The following is a 17242-nucleotide window of genomic DNA, read 5'->3' as shown; positions in this document are numbered from 1 at the left end:
ATCACACTTTTCATTCAAGGACTTGTCTGTCAATCTGCCTCTACATACAAATAAAGGGTGGGTCTCTCGTATTCAAGGGGCCTTACTTAAAACTGGGCAGCCCGGTGGGTAACCTATGTGAATTACAGGTTCATTTAGATAGTGATTTGATTGAAAGGCGTTAATGAGTAAGGCAGTGCTAACAGAGTGGGGCAGAGGTGACAAACATGCAGCCTATCGTAGGGGTCATAGGACAGTCAAGGAGACAAAGGTTTAGGCTTTTGCTTGTTTTATAGAATGGATGCAATAGGAGACTTGACTTGTGGGGAGTGACAGACTAATCAGGTCACGTAAGCACAAAGAGACAGGGGCAAATGAACAGGAGCAGCAAGGCACCAAGATTACCCACAGCAGAGTCAAGAGAGAGGAGAGAAGGGGGTACAGGGTGGGCTTTAAGAGCGTCAGGTCTGCGTGGGTGGGGGAGGCGAGCCCTACACAAGTCTGGTATCAGAGAAGCCTAAGGAATGCTTGAATGAGAAAATAAGAGACAATGAGGTCATAAGGCACAAAAGGGGAGGGAATTTGCAAAGGGACTTGAAGAGTAGAGAGGAAGTTGTTTTCAGAAGTCTGTGGGGGGGGCAGACAGGAAGCCACTGATGAATTCTGAGAAGACTGATGTATATTCCAGCAAGGAAAGGATGCTAAAGGAATCCTTGGTATGTTGCACACTGTGCAACTTGCTACATTTGGCGTTATCAGAACACCTTCAGTTCTACAAAGACTTTCATCTCTGTGCAGGTGAGTCATTTAGCTCCGAAAATGGGTCTTCTCAATAAATAAATACATAAATAATTAAGTTAATATATTTCAAAGCATCTTTTGGTGCTTTTAAATTCATAAATCTCACGTAAGATTGAAAAAGGAGGGGGCAGGAGTCTTTAATTTGGATTGAATGCAACAAATCATTTAGAAGAGAACAAAGAATTTGAAACCACAATGTCAGAGTGAGGAAAGAATTGCGAATTACACAGGTCATCAACGACCATATTGACTAAAGCAAAGACCCGCAATCATTTCTTCTCAGGCTAGCTTGAGAAAATAAAAATCGTTTCAAAGTCCCCTCAAAAGGTTTAATAGTACACGCTTTCTTATTTCCCCAACCAACCTAGCCCACATTCAGCCAGAACACAGGAATCTAAATTTCAGAATGTCATTTTCTTATTTGGATTATAAATTTCATCTGTAATTTTTTTCAATCAAAACATTTAAGAATGAATTTGCTGAATGGTAGACCAGATAAATAATTTAGAATTTTAATGTAGGCACACAAGATTCAGAAATTTGGCAAAGCCACAAAAGCTGCTCAGATATTAGAGAGCAGACAGGCAGTGCCTGCTGAGCACTGACCAGGCCTGGGCCTGCACAAAGTGGGCGGGGTCTGGGCCTCTGCACAAACACAGCTGTGCACGCACCGTTCAATCGCCCTCCTGGCAGACAGCAGCAACAAGCCACCTCCAGACCCTCAGGAGGAGAGCCTTCACTGAGTAAGCCACTGCCGTCCAGGCACAGCCCTCTCCCCCTATTTCAGAACATGCTGCGTGTATTCAGAGGAGCTTGTGAAAAACTCTTAATAAATGAAGCCCCCATAATTGACTAGCACAGAACCTCAGATTGGATCCTTTTAAGAGAAATGGAACATTAAGTACGTATGAGAGTGACTGCAGCCTTCCTATGAACAAATAAAAAAACATACAATGAAATAAAAATAGACCAGATATGTGCTAACCAAAAAAGTTTACCGAAGTAATAGCTGGCATTCCACAGTTCTCCAGATTATTGTAAATACGTAGTTGGCTGACCTGGAGCTGTGTGTAAGGGGAAAATGAGTGGAGGTTTGGTTGTTCTCTATTATGATCCCTGAAGTAGCCAAACCAGATAATCTGGTTTAAAAAGAATCTTCTAGTGGCTGGATTATAAATCTCTCAGTGAACATTTTTAAGTCTGACTGTGCTAAATTTATAGTGTATAGAGCAACGCAGTGTTTAAAAGACAATTCCTGACTCTAGGATTTTATAATCTAATAATTATCTGGTTTTACTACCTAAGTGGCTCAAAGTTAAACAAATAACTGCCAAATGTGCATTTCACTTTGCTTTGTAGAGTTACTGTCTAAAAAAAAAGAAAATAAGAATCTATCCTGTAGGAATACTTGGGATGAAATAGAGTTTTAATTTTCCTGGGAGAAGAAAACACCAGTCACACATTTTAGGGAGGTCACAGATGGTTCTTTCTCTGTCTTTAATAGTGGTTTAAAGTCACAAGTTCTGGAAGCAGATCGCCTTGGCTCAAATCCCAGCTCCACTACTTTTTAGCTGTGCAGCTTTGTATAAATTGCTTAGCCTCTCTGTGCCACAATTTCCACATTTGAAGCTGAGTATAATAATACCCACCTCATAGAGCTATTGGGAGAGTTAAATAGGAAAATTCTGTACTGTCCCAGTAAGTCGTAAGAAATTTTATCACAAGAGCTTCTATAAGATAAACGAAACTAGAATCAAGATGAACAGACAACCCACCAGCTGGGAGAGAATATTTGCAAAACATACATCTGACAAGGGGTTGATCTCCATAATATATAAAGAACTCACACAACTGAACAACAAAAAAAACAAACAACCCGATCAAAAAATGGGCAGAGGAAATGAATAGACACTTCTCCAAAGAAGATATACAGATGGCCAATAGGCACATGAAAAGATGTTCAACATCACTAATCATCAGGGAAATGCAAATCAAAACAACACTAAGATATCACCTCACGCCCGTTAGAATGGCTATAATCACCAAGACAAAAAACAACAAATGTTGGAGAGGATGTGGAGAAACAGGAACCCTCATACACAGCTGGTGGGAATGCAAACTGGTGCAGCCTCTATGGAAAACGGGATGGAGATTCCTCAAAGAATTAAAAATAGAGATGCCCTATGACCCAGCCATCCCGCTACTGGGAATCTATCCAATGAACCTGAAATCAACAATCCAAAGAGGCTTATGCACCCCTATGTTCATTGCAGCATTATTCACTATAGCCAAGAAGCAGAAGCAACCTAAGTGTCCCTCACCTGACAACTGGATCCAGAAAATGTGGTATATATACACAATGGAATACTACTCAGCCATAAAAAAAAAGGCAAAATCGTCCCATTTGCAACAACATGGATGGGGCTGGAGGGTATTATGTTAAGTGAAGTAAGCCAGAAGGAGAAAGACAAACACTGTATGATCTCACTCATATGTGGAATATAAACCAACACATGGACAGAGAAAACTGTATTGTGGTTACCAGGAGCAATGGGGGTGGGGGGTGGGCACAAGGGGTGAAGGGAGTCATATATATGGTGATGGATGAACAAAAATGTACAACCCAAAATTTCACAGTGTTAAAAACTATTAAAACATTAATAACAAAAAAAGAAATTTTATCACTTCTCTATCGTTGTGTCACCTCCTCCACTTAAAATTACAAAATCCTCTCCTGAAATAAAGTTGTCCATTATTCACTAGAGAGAAAGTAGGCTTTATAAGAAGGGAAAGTAGATTGCTTCAGCTATTGGTTCATTTTATAATCACCACAAGGTGTCAATCTGTCATTTGGTCAGTTGAAGTCAATATTTTTGCTGGTGAAGGTGTCCACAAGCTAATAAAAATCATATATTCACATCACTTGGCAGGGTGTTCAACACTGGTAAGACCCAGCAAAGAGGCAGGTTTTCTCCATGAATGCCAATCGCAACTTACACCGTCAATAGCCATGATGTTTTCTTTCCATAAAACTAACCATGATGAGGTCACTGAATAAGTGACTTTAGACTTTGTCACTTTTGTCACTTTATAGATTGCAGCACTCAATGTTCATTTCAGCCATTTATACTTTCCAATAATAAATGTAGGAACATATTTTCTCTTTTTTTCCCTGCATGCCGGTGTTTATGAAACTAAAGGCATTCAGCCATAAGGAGAGGAGGGGCAAAGAGTCAGTGGAGGCCAAATAAGATCTGGTCCTATCACTGTTCTCAATAAAATACAGGTGAACCACTTCAAGAAAGAGAACTTTCCTGCCAGGTAGAAGGATTTGTTTCTGGTTGCATCCTAAAGTCAAAAATATTAAGAATCTTCTGGATGATCCATTCCTCTGATCTCTCCTATTGAGACAGATAATGGAAAGCTGATAGTACAGTGATAACCGATACGTGTGTCTTCAGACAGTTATAACCTTTTCAAGAACTATCACTCATGCGTTACAATAAAGACTTTCGACATTTAGATTTAGAGCTTTTGAACAAGATTTATAGCTTCTGAACAAAAGATTTATCACTGAGGTTAGCCAGTGGCAATCAGCCAGAACCAAGTATTTACAACCTCACATTAAAAAGGATTGGCCAGAAGCTAGATAATTCAGAAAGAAAACAAAGTAGCTCCCAGCTAGCACCATCCTGAAAGTCAATACAAACACAAACTGTCAATCCAAAAGCATAGCCACCTTGCCAAAATTCATTTTACGTATGTTTAAAAGCACTAGGACTCGGGGTCTATTCTAGAACAGTAGTATTCATCCTCCAAGGAATGTTCACGCCCAGTTCGTTGCAATCTGCTTCTGTACAGTGTCTCTGGAAGCTGCTTGCCTGGTTAGATGACGGCAACTTCAAACGGGACATGCTGAGCAAGTTACAATCCTTTTACCGAGAATAAACACACACACAATGGTGCAAAATGCATGGGAAAATAATGCTGCCGAGTATCATGACACTGTAAGCTTCAGGGACAATAAGCTTGCTGTAGCCCTCAGACCCTCAGTCCATTCAAACGCCAGTAAAAGTGTTTTCAAGAAATGGCAAATACTCATTTGTTCTTACATCCAACATCATTTAAGGGTGTCAAAATTCTCTATCAGCAGCTGTATAATAATACCAGGGGCTTTTAATTTCTCTCACCAAAAGTACATATGGCAAACTGCTTCCTAAACCAAACGCTTAAAGCAAAGGCTGAAAACTGCTTTAAGAGCCAGTCTGTGACACTCAGCAGTTCGGATTCCTCTCTTATTACGGCTCCCGGGACAGCGGAGGCCAGGCCTGGGGCAGCCGCGGAGACGTGAGCTAATGTGTGCTCCGCTTCAAGTCAGACACCCTCTGATCTGCAGTGGCTGCTGTAGACCGCCTCTAAGGCTAATTCCGCAAAACTTTCAGAGGAGACGGACCCGGGTGTGCTGTCAACTCCTGGTGTGGCTCTTAGAGACTGGGTCTCTGCCTGCCTGCTTGTATGCCAACCTCAGTGACAGACTCATTTCAGCACCCTTTGGGGCACAGGAGTCCCCGCAAAGGAGTTGTCACAGTGGGACACACACACACACACACACACGGAAACCTGATGTGCAAGGCACTTTCTTACCTTATACTTCATCTCGGCAGCGGCGAATTGAGCTGTTTTCCTACACTAGTTAGAATGCATTAAGCACTAGCGTGTCCGCCCCATTGAGTGCAGCGCTAAATGAAAGTAAGAAAGGGCCCGGGCTGCAGCGGGTTTGTCAGCCACAGCTCGCCAAGCTCCGGCACAGCTACCCTCGCGAAGCCTCTGAGCTCACTGTTTAGATCGAGGCAGGCGGATCACGGGCTGCATTTGCATACCGCCCTCCATTGGCTAGAGGGCCAAGGTAATACGGCCGCCCCGCCCACCTCAACTTCTGAAAACTGACAAAGAACTTGTAATGCGATCATTTCTTTTTACATTATCAGACAGCGTGGAAAATAAAACAAAGTGGGGAACCGTCCCGAACCTTACTCCACTTCCGCCCACTCACAAAACCCGGGAAAAGGAGATAAATTCTTTTTAAGGTTAACCTAAGTTTTAAAGAAATCAGATTCACAAAGCAGTCTGACAGTCGTGCTTCCTGTGACCTAGCAACTCCTTCATAAACCCGTTTCATTTCAAAGCCATTCACCTCACAGTCTCTACATGAAACGAAATCGGGAACAAAAGGTTTTCTGTCTCCGGGCCCCTTTTTACTAACTACCCCTGCTGGTCTCTCTCTCTCTTTTTCTCTCTTCCCTCCCCTCCCCTCCTTTTTTTGTGGCTGTTTGCTTTTTTTGTTCGTTTCAACGTTCAAAGTACTTGCAACGTCCCTCTGCAAGGAGCCGGAATACAATTCTCCCTCAGTGAAAAGGAACTCTCTAGCACGGGCACCAGGGTTTCCCTGGCCAGCGTCTCACGAGGGCCTCACGGAGTTGTGTCAGCGACCTTTTCTGGCTTTGTAGAGGGTAAAGGTTAGATGTGACCTTTTCGATGAGGCTGGCCAGGGCCCGCCCTATACATCATCACTGTCTGCTCAGTGCTGTGTTCTTTGATGACTGGCATTGCTAGCTCCAGCTTTGAACACTGCAGTTTTTCCTTCTGACCTCTCTCCTGAAGATGACCCATTAACCCCTCCAACACTTATTATCTGGGAAACAAAAAATGCCCACTGTTTGATGAGCCTGATTAAAAAGACCAGTCTCTCGAGCAAAGCGTAGAACATTTGGTTCAGCTTCATGATTTCTACAGAGAAAGAGGTCACCCAGGAGAGGACAGAAATGGTCACCTTCAGCAACTCTTCTGAAGGATAGACGGGTCGAGGAAACTTCTCTTTCACTGAGCCTCAGGACAGAGACCTGCTGAGTGCAGACAACACTGTCCCTGTGTGGGAGGGACTCCAACCAGACTACCCGACTTGGACGGAAAAATCAGCCCTTATTTTTTTCCTGACCGAGTTGGATCAGAATCAGTTTGACTTTTTTCCTCCCAAATTCCCAGTGGATTAAAACTGTACTTTTATGATCTAAGCAAAAAGAACAGGAGGGCCGCTGTCCTACAGAAGTGGTTTCCAGACACAAGGCTCATAGTGTAGATCACAGTTTAATGTGGTACCGGTTCCTAGACGTGACTCCCCAGGTGGTCATAATGAGGTTGAAACACAAGTTTGGGCCTCCATGAGGCCTTGCTTTTCCTCATTTAGCCTTAGAAGGAAAATGAGCCTGAGTGATTTGGCAAGGTCTTTATGAACACAAATTAAGCACGCAGCATATTGCCCTGCAAGGATCTTCTAAGCAGTCCCACAGACTTACGGGAGAGTCATTAGTTTGCAGGAAATTGTTTTGGTGTCTGCCTGGAGAAGTCAAAGCCCTGCCCATCTGTAGGATGAGTCTTGTGGCTTCCAGGAGATCCAGATAACATTCTTTTGGCTTCTTAAGCAGTACAGCTGAAGCCGCCTTCTGTTTGTTTGATGGGTACTGTTGAGCAGTGAACGCTCTCTCATCCCATTTTAATTCTTTCAAACCATTTCCCAAGGCATATGCTGGGCCTTTTTGTCATTTGATTCTCTAGTTAGAAAGCTTAATTCACACCAAGTGGCCCTCCTGCTTTCCTGCTTCTGTCCTGTGCAGTAAGACACTTAAAATCTACCTGACGTTCATTTCAAGGGGGTTTGGGTCATTGTATTGTTAGCTACAGAAAGAAAAGCACAAGGGTGTTGGAGTCAGGTAAACCTGTGTTAGAATCTCAGCAAATTTCTTAACTTCTTAATTTTGGTGTCCTAAAGTGTAAAATAGAGAAAATAATAAAACCTGCCTGCTAGAGTTATAATGAGGATTAAATGAGGTAATATAGATAAAAGTTAATGGTACTTGGCACATAGTAAAACCTTAATAATAATAATAAGCAACAATTTATTATTTTAATATTAAATTTATCATGTTATTTTATTACTATATCATATAACATTATTGTTATAATATATAAATAATATTTAATTATTACATTAATTATAACTATTATTGCTATTAGACTGTTATTGATAGTATATGTAAGTGTGGCAGGCATTCAGAAGAAGGTGGAGGAAGCCCCTCATCTGTGTGCCATCCTGTCACAGGGCAACTTTCTAATTTAACAAGTTTCAGTGGAGCACCCACCACATGGCAGGTACTGTTCTAGCTGGGGAGGATACAACAGACAAAGTTCTTACCCTCACAGAGCTCAGGGTCTAGTAGGAGTGGAGGACAATAATTAAATGAATATTTAATACAATTTTGCAGTGATAAATGCCATGAAGAAAAATGAAGCAGGGAAAATTTGCTAGAAGAAACAGACCAGGATGGTGGGGGGCTCTTATTTTAGAGAGAGTGGTCAGGTAAGCTCCTCTAAGGAGGTAATATTGAAGCAGAAATCTGAATAACGTGAGGAATCCATTCATGTTATCTGGGGAAAGAACATTCCAGACAGAGGAAGTCTGGAAAGGGCCCATGGAAAGGGCCTGAATAGGAAAGAACTTGGTGTATTTAAGAACAGCAAGCAGTCCAGGGTGCTCAGAGTCAGGGGAGGGACGGAGAGGGCAAGCTCAGGGAGGTAGGTGGTAGCCATCGGCAGTTTCTCCCGAGTGCGACAGAAAGTCACTGGAGCGTTCTGAGCAGCAAGTGCTGTGATCTGTTTCTCTCTGATTTTACCCTTTGTTTAAACACTCAAGGGCAGCAGGCTGTTAGCTAAAATATTGAGCTCTGGTCTTAATGCAGTTTATATAATGCCGATAGTCGTCACTTTATTAGTGTCTTCTAGTAGGTTTCCTTCAAAACCTTTTGGGGAAACACAAATTCTCTCAATGAATAGAGAAACAGCTCCTTCCCCATCTGTTACCTGAGATTTTGGATGCAAAAATACTGTTTAAACTGTGCTATACAAACACCATCGATGGATTTATGGAGCCACCCAATACCCCCTAAAATGGGCCAGGACACTGGGGCTTGGACCCTAACCTTGCTCACCAGTACTCTTGGCCTGTCAACCTTGCCACCTGACTGCTTTCTGCCAAGGGCTCTGTCTCCCCAGACACTCCTGCAGGCAGGAGCAAGGGAGCTGGCATCAGATGCCGTTCAAATGATTTTCCAGCTGCCACTGGGTACTGGCGTGGATACAGCAAAACATCAAGAGGGAAAAGATTCTTCTATCCACAGCTTGGGTGGAACCAATGTGGCTGCTCTCGAAGAGCGAAGGGCCAAGTCAGAGCATGTAAGGGCAGGAAGCGACCTCTGGAATCATCTAATCCAGCCCCTCATAGAGAGGACGAGCTGCTGCTCTGAGGGTGGGTGTCCCGCTCAGGGCCTGCCAGGTCGGGTCATAACAACAATCAGTACTTTAGGTCAGGGCTTTGTATCTCTTGTCTGATTTATTCCAGTCATTCTTTTTAGTTTCCCCACCTGAAATCTCTCCCTGCTCTAATCTATATTTCAGATCACTTACCTGTTTGATTTCTAGAGTACATGCAGAGCTGATCACATTACTACTATGTTTAAAAACCTCTAGGGACACTTCAATGCCTTAAAAAACACAATTCACACACTTCGGCAGGGACTATAATCTGAGCCCACCCTCCTTCTCTGGCCTCATCTCCCACTATCCCCCTGCCCCACATCCCACACTCAAGCCACACGGGTGGACTCACCAAATCCAACACACGCTTGCACCGTTCCGATCCTGCACAGTGGAGTCCCTCTGCCGAGCATGTCCTCTCCTCACTCTTTTCCGTCAAGCCAGGCCCCAACACTAACTCTTTTGTGCTTCGTTGTCAACAACCCCCACCCTGCCCACCTCGCCCTTTCAGAACTAATTCCTCCCTCCTTTTTCTATGCCCCCATTGTACTTGAAACATGGCCCTATTAGAAGGCTCTTCCACATTGGATCATAATGATTTTTTATGTCTGTTTCCCCAGCTTCAAGCGGAGCTCCAGAGGGATGGAGTGTTATCTTGTTTGACTCTGTCCCCTGCAGGCTTATCCCTCATAGGTACTTAAACGCTTACTGAATGAATAAGAGGATAAACGTAACTTCAAAGAACGTGTGTTATCTTCAGGTTCTGCCCCGTGCCAGGAAGGGAATGGGGAAAACCTGTGACTGAGGGCAGTGTGTGGTTTACATCTATTAGAAGTATTAGAAGGAGAACTAAGATGCACCTTTTCGGAGCCAACTCAAGGCCTGTTGCCAGTTGTGTCTCTGGAACAGGGGTCAGTCCAAAAACCAGGGCCCAAGGGTCCCCTCTTTTTATACACCCTGCGAGCTAAGAATAGCTTTTACATTTTTAAATGGTTGGAAAAACATCAAAAGAAGAATCATATTTCATAAGATGTGAAAATTATATGAAATTCAAATTTCAGTGTCTATAAATAAAGTTTTATTGGAACACAGTCACGCCTGTTCATTTACAAGTGGTCTTTTGAACTGCCATGGCAGATTTGAGTGGTTGCAACAGAGGTGGTAAAGACTTCAAAGCTGAAAAAATGTATTATCTGGCCCTCCACGGAAAAAGTTTGCCAAGCCATGCTCTAGAATAGTGCAAGACGTATCTACCCCTGAGTTCAGGCTAAAGTGTAGATCCTTCCACATCCTCAGAGAAACAATCTGGAAATACCCATGCTAGGACCATGTTTTACCATTTCTAGTCTGATACCAGTTTTAAAAAAATCTACATATACCAAAGTTATTTCAAAAAATAATATGAGGCAGCAACTTGTCAATTCTACAAGTCTCCAGAAACCTCCCCAAACAAAGACAAGCCATTGAGACTCGTCTCCTTCAATTTCTTTCAATGACCTCTGACTCATGCACCTCGACTGAAACCCTCCCAGCTGCCAGGCCCTGTGCTAGATATTCACAGATGTTATTTCATTTCATATTCATCTAATATAACAACCCTACGAGGTAGGTTGTAGTATTCTAATTTTGCACATAACAAAATTGAGACTTGGAGAGGTTCTACAACTTGCACAAAGTTACAGGCAGGTGAGTGGCAGATCTGGTACGTGAACCCAGGCTTTCTGCTGCTGAGTCTGTGTGCCACTAACCACTGTCCTATACTGCCCTCGGGCTTCCCCTAGGTGCCTTCAGCTTATCTGAGCTGTTGTTATTTGTCACTTCAATGACGTAGCGTCTCTACCCTATGAGACTAAGCCTAACTGAGGAACAGGTACTGTTCTCTAGTCATGACTAGGGCTAATAACTAGGGCTAATAGTGTGCATACAAACACACACACACCTACTCACTTGTACTTTCAAGCCTGGATATGTGTAGTCCCTCTAGCCTGGTCTGCCCTCCTTTCATCCCTCTGCTTACCTAACTCCTGTCTTTTCCACAGTTTGCACCCCATCCCCTCACGGAAACTTTTCTAGAAAATCTCTCCATTGTTGATCTCCTCCCAACTCTGTTCTGTGTCTCTCATCACCTGGGTCAGTGCTTCTCAAATCTGACCTCCCTCAACTAAGCCTAACTGAGGAACAGGTATTGTTCTCTAGTCATGACTAGGGCTAATAGTGTGCATACAAACACACACACACCCCTACTCACTCGTACTTTCAAGCCTGGATGTGTGTAGTCCCTCTAGGCTGGACTGCCCTCCTTTCATCCCTCTGCTTACCTAACTCCCGTCTTTTCCCCAGTTTGCACCCCATCCCCTTCATGGAACCTTTTCTAGAAAATCTCTCCATTGTTGATCTCCTCCCAACTCTGTTCTGTGTCTCTCATCACCTGGGTCAGTGCTTCTCAAATCTGACCTCCCTCAAATCTAACTCCCCAGTTAGGAATGCTCGGGCTTCTCCCCTTTGAGTTGGATTCAGCAGGCCTGGTGTGAGGCCTTGGAATCTAGACATTAAAAGAGATCCTCATATGATCCTGCACACAGTTTTGTGTGTGGAGTATATAATTAGTGCTCCGTTATCGCCCTGTACTGTTTCACCAGTAAGAGCTTCTTTTCCACAATGCGATTTTTAAGCAACTCGTAGAAGGGGATCCTGTGTTTTCTTCAGCTGTATCCCCTTCTGCACCTACACAGGTAACTCAATCTCATCTTAGTCTTCTCAAAGCCCTATGTCTTGTCCATGCCCCCAGCCTTCACTGATGTCAACGTGGGAAAAATAAGTCCCTTTTCAGCAGGCAGGGGAAAGAATACCTCTCCCTCTAGGCAATAGCCCTCTTTTATCTGTTGAGCTGGTCAAGCCCTGGGAATGAATGAAAGTCTATTATTAGAGAGAAGCTCCAGGAACAGTCTCTAATGTTTGCTTCCCCACGTGCTGTGGAATGGAGCTTCCATTCACTTTCCCTCCACTAATATTTTGGCAGGAGAGACCTCATGAAGGCCAGCCAACCCCAACCTCCCCTCCTCCCTTTTAACAGCAGCGTCCCAGGAATAAACTCTGTTTTCTGAAAGAGTTGTTGAAAGCGTTGTTGTAAAATATGTGTTTCTGCAGAAGGAGGGTGGTGTTTACTAAAAAAGCTTGTTGACTCATGATTCCCGAATTACTTCTGATTTGGTTCCTCCCTGACTTCTTTCTCATTCTCACTCAATGACCAGCCACCTGGGATGGGGTGGAGCTCTAAGCAGCAGAGATTAGAAATGATTCCTCTCAATCTCTCGTTACTGCATGACATGTGGATTCTCACATTGTGAGGACTTTACAAGGTCTCACTACCCGTTTTCACTCAGCTACGTTTATGAATGTGTCATTGTTACCGCCCTTTTAAAAATCTCCACCCCCCCCACCCCCACCCCGTGTCCTACTGCCTTCTGCCTTCCATCCCACACTCTTTAAGGTGGCAGTTAATTTTCCCTAGGGTGAAGAGCTAAAATGGAGAGTCTTAGCCCCTCTCAGTCTCTGATTAGCCATGCAAGAATGCATGTAATACCGTGTCACTAACGTGCTAGTAAAACTTAGATAGACCCCGGTAGATGGGGTGATTGCGGGCAACAACTTGACTTGATTTTTGAAAAACTGTGCAATTGTGAAGTTTTTGATGTTATATGTACACATATATAATAGTGTTATTATAACTTTGGAATACTTAATTACTACCTTTTTTTCCCCCAAAGAACTAAAAAACATAACAGATTAAATTATATGTTAAGTAAATTCACTCAACTCCGGTAAAATATGAAAAGCACTTAGAGGCTCCATTTTAGCATTTAGTATTTTCTTGATATGAAGGATTTAGGAGAGTTAATTTAGGGGTGAAATGATAAGAAAAATTAGAAACACATAATAAAGATTTAGGATTATTTATCTTCATAAAGGTGCAAAGGTTTACATTTCTACTCTTTATATGTATCCAGCCGGGCTAAGGAATGAAGTTCAGTGGAACAAACGGAGTCTACTGGTAACACTGTGCAGACTGCCCGGCAAAGGCTCTCTCCTGTCTTCTCTGCTGTGAGGTGTTCAGTTATGGCATGCTTTAGTTTGTCCAAATAAACAATTTGTTATATAAAACTGCCATGGGAGTTTCTTCTACTGGTAGAAACTGTAGACCATGGATTCTTACAAAGGTCGAGGTGAGCTGCCAAGACCAAATAATCAGGAATTCCATGACTGGATGGAGGACGGCCTTCTACTCTTTCTGAAGGCACTGCCCAATGCAATAATATTGCTACACGCTAAGCATTAACTCAGAAGGGACAAAGGTACCACGTTTCCTTCTTGCTAACTTTTGATCTTCCTTCATATATTCTGGAATTTGACAAGTCTTCCTGACCCCTCCTCGTGTACATCTTCTCACTGTGCTACACATGATATGACATGATAACATGACACAATACACTAGAGCTTTGCAGTTTCCTCCCACTCTCCACTTTTTGCTACTGTCTAGGTGGAGTAAGCAGAGGGGCTTATGGCCCTAAATCCCTGGACGGGGCTGGCTGTTCTGTTTCCAATCTACTCCTGAGTTTCACCATTCTCCAGACACACCGGCTGCTAAAAGTCACCTTCCACATCCAGCATCCAGCATAACTCCAGGGTGTAGGTGGGGGGGGAGGAGGTGGGGTGGGAAAGAATAGAGGAGCCTCAGGTGGGTGGTTTAACCACCAAATAACCACTTTCCTGGAGGCACAGGGTAAACCATTTCTTCAGGGTTTGAAAATGCATTTTCCTCCCCGGGGCCCTAAAAGAGGCCAGCTGACCCAGTTCTCCAAGAAAGTCTGCCTCCTGTCCCTCGCTGCCCTCATCCGCTGAGGCCAGTGAGTGTCCAGCAGGCCCTGTCCCAGGGCATCTGGCCTGTCTGGCCAGCCCGGGCAGCCGCCAGCTGGCGCTGATGAGCAAGTCAAAGGAATCCGAGTAATGCAGGGCCTGGAGTGGGAGAAGGGGGGAGGGCAGGATGAGAGGAATGTGATGTGGGGACACAGTGCACCCGGCACTGTTGAATCCAAGCTTTTGAAGAGTTTGGTTCATTTTAGAAAGCAAAGTGCTCCAACTATCAGCAATCTTTTATTTTGTCTGCTAGAGGAATGCCTTTCCAGCATGGGCTGGAGACTGGGCGGTGGTGGAGACACCGGCATCCACCCTCGCCTTGCCGTGTGGAGTGTGGACAGCGCATTCCTTTCTGCCCACCGCCCGAGAAATAAAGAGCAGTTCTCCTCCTTATAAGAAAAGCCGAAGGGGGACCCGCTAAAGAGCATGCACGAGACTTTAAGGCTCACTCACTCACACCACTGAGGTTTACAGATGTTAAGTATAAGTTCCCTTAATTTGCTTAAGTCCTGGCAGCCTGTGATTTCAGACTAGAGGATGTAGACAAAGGGGTGTTGCAAGGGTTTTCTTCAACTTCAACGCCTGCGGTTCTCGTGACTCATGTCTAACCAGCCTTTGGAGCTTCTGGTCTTTGGAAGGGCGGAGAGTTGGGAGAAGAAGGCTTATGCCCACCCCCGCCACCAAGATAGAGGCCACATGTTCCCCAGCTTTGATTTTGCCATCTCAAAATCGCTCTGTATCTTCAAAAGCCATCTCCCGTGCAGTTCTGGTCACCAGGAAAAAAAAAAAAAAATCTTTCCTCCTGACCCAGACAGCTCTGGGCTTCTGGTTCCCCTCTCAAGCCCTCTCTGGGACTCAGCTCTCCAACTCTCCCTTCTGTCGTTCCCACCCCTAATCTTTCACATCCTGCTCTCTACGTGTCGGTTCAAGTCTTCTTCATCCCAAATGCAGATCCACACTGCCTTGTTCAGAATCCTGGAGGCCAGACGAGTTGTGGAATTCAGACTATTTCAGATTTTAGGAACAGATTTAGTGCCTATACCACATATGTACTACAAAACTCCCGGTGGGATCTGGGCCAGTGTCCCACACGCAAACCCTTTCATATTTCGGCAGTAAGACGTACGAAGGTTCATACCAAGTGGGTAAATGAAGAATATGATTCCCTCGGGCCAATCCAGGTCAGATTTTGCTGCCAAATGAGTTATGAAAGAACTCAGGATTTTTATACTCTGTAACTGTGGACGAGTGAGCACGGACCACTGCCACGCTCTCTAGTTCTTCAGATCTTCCCTTGGCCACCTCTCCTTCCCCTGGCATCACACAGAGTGCTCTCTCCCTGTCACTTGCCACAACCAGCGAGTGAGCAGTCCGAGTCCTGGCCTCCCATTCCGTCCTCCTCGCCTCCCATTCCGTCCTCCTCGCCTCCGCCGCTGCCGTCCACTCCATCCACCACCACGCAGGCCAGCGCTTCTCAAGCTCTTCACTGTGCAGTACCAGTGTTTTCCATTCCTAATCCATCACGAACCAGTAGTATTATAAAATACTTAAAAATACGGTAGGGGAAAAATGGAGGGAAAAAGACATGAAATACAAGTCTGGTTTGCTGCTGTTATTACTGAAGTCAACTGATATAAAATGACTCCTGTCTACTTGCTGTCCGAGTTGCGAAGCGCTCAGTCTCGATTCCGCTCTCGCTGGGGGCGTGTCCCGGGTGTGGGCGCTCGGGTCTGCAGACCACACTTTGAGGAGCTCTGCGTGAGACCCTTGCCCTCCACGGCCCAGCGGGGACTCTCCTGGGTCCTCCGTGTCCCCTAGTTCCTGACGTTCTCCACCACCGCCTGTCTTGCAGAGGTCTCCTCCTTCGGCTTCCACAGCAGGGGCTCTTCCTGCTCTTCTACTTCTCTCACCAATATTTCAGTCTCCTCTTTAGGTAGGCTTTCCCCAGGGAGCCGTCCTCAGCCCTTTTTCTTCTGTATTTTCTGCTTTATCTATCTTATCCTCTCCAGTGACTTCTACTCTCATTTCTACACTGATGACAATCACATCCCCGAGCTGTGTTCAGAGTTCCAAATTCTCATTTCTTAACTCACCCAAATATTCCAGAGGCTTCTCAGAAACTCTTCGTATTCACATATTGTGATGGTTAACTTTATGTGTTAACTTGGCTAGGCCACAGTACCCAGACATTTGGTCAAATACTAGTCTAAACATTGCTGTAAAGATATTTTTTAGATGAGAATAACATTTGAATCAGTAGACTTTGAGTAAAGCAGATTATCCTCTGCCACGAGGGTGGGCCTCATCTAATCAGTTGAAGGCCTTAATAGAAAAAAGACTGACTCCCCGTAGGAAGACGGAATTCTGCTCCAGAGGGCATTTGGACATAAGCTGCAACATCAACTCTTCCTTGAGTCTACAGCCTGCCAGCCTGACTTGCAGATTTTGGACATGCCAGCCTCCACAATCATGTGAGCCAATTCCTTAAAATAAATCTCATTCTCTCTCTGTGTATGCACACACACACACACACACACACCCTATTGGCCTCGGTTCTCTGGAGAACCCTAGCTAATACACATATTAGCAGCGTGAAACAGCATACACATGAAATAGTGTCTACTTCTAACTATTCTATTTATGATGCCACCATTGTCCCAGGCACCTAGAATCAAAAGTTCAGATTGATCTTTTGTTTCTTTTTCCCTACTAATTCCCACATCCAATCAGCCATGTCAATTCTAGACCCTCCTTCTCATAAATACCCTCCTTTTCATTCCCCCACTAATAGAGATCCCCAACCACTCACTACTCAGGTCTAGTCGTCATGGAATGTATCCCCTGTCCACAGAGATTAGCCCAAGAAATTGGCATGTGACTCAGAGAGAGTCAATCCGAGGTCTTTGAGATTTTGTAAATGAAGCTTGGGAGAGAAAGGACCTCTTTTTCTTTGGATCATAAATGGTAAATGTATGCTTGGCAGTGAATATCTTTTCCTCATTGTATAAGTGTCTGTAGCAAGAGAGAAAGTGTTCACATGCAAAAAGAAGCAAAGATATTGAAGTGGAGGAATGGAGAGAACTCTGATCCTGTTGTCTGTGCCTCTGGATCCAGCCATGCCTGAAGTCTATTCTTAGACAACCCAATTCATAAGGCAATAAACACACTTTTCTGCCTAACC

At 44.3% G+C, this 17242-nt stretch overlaps 1 protein-coding gene across 2 annotated transcripts in view; it reads right to left on the bottom strand.

Moving 5' to 3' along the window:
• The window catches only part of NEDD9 (neural precursor cell expressed, developmentally down-regulated 9), a 175177-nt gene that overhangs the window by 41192 nt on the left and 116743 nt on the right, over positions 1-17242 (bottom strand). Inside the window, exon 1 of one of the 2 annotated variants that reach the window (XM_058555264.1) lies at positions 5425-5616. The exons of the other annotated variant lie outside the window; for it this stretch is intronic. Coding sequence (XP_058411247.1) covers positions 5425-5436 — 12 coding nt within the window. The 5' untranslated portion in view covers positions 5437-5616. Of the gene's footprint in view, positions 1-5424; positions 5617-17242 lie in introns of those variants that run through there. 2 annotated transcript variants of the gene reach the window in all.

Source organism: Diceros bicornis, chromosome 14 (assembly GCF_020826845.1).
Source record: "Diceros bicornis minor isolate mBicDic1 chromosome 14, mDicBic1.mat.cur, whole genome shotgun sequence".
In the NCBI taxonomy this organism is placed as follows: domain Eukaryota; kingdom Metazoa; phylum Chordata; class Mammalia; order Perissodactyla; family Rhinocerotidae; genus Diceros; species Diceros bicornis.
The sequence above is the reverse complement of the archived record's forward strand: the minus strand, read 5'-3'. Positions and strand labels throughout refer to the sequence as shown.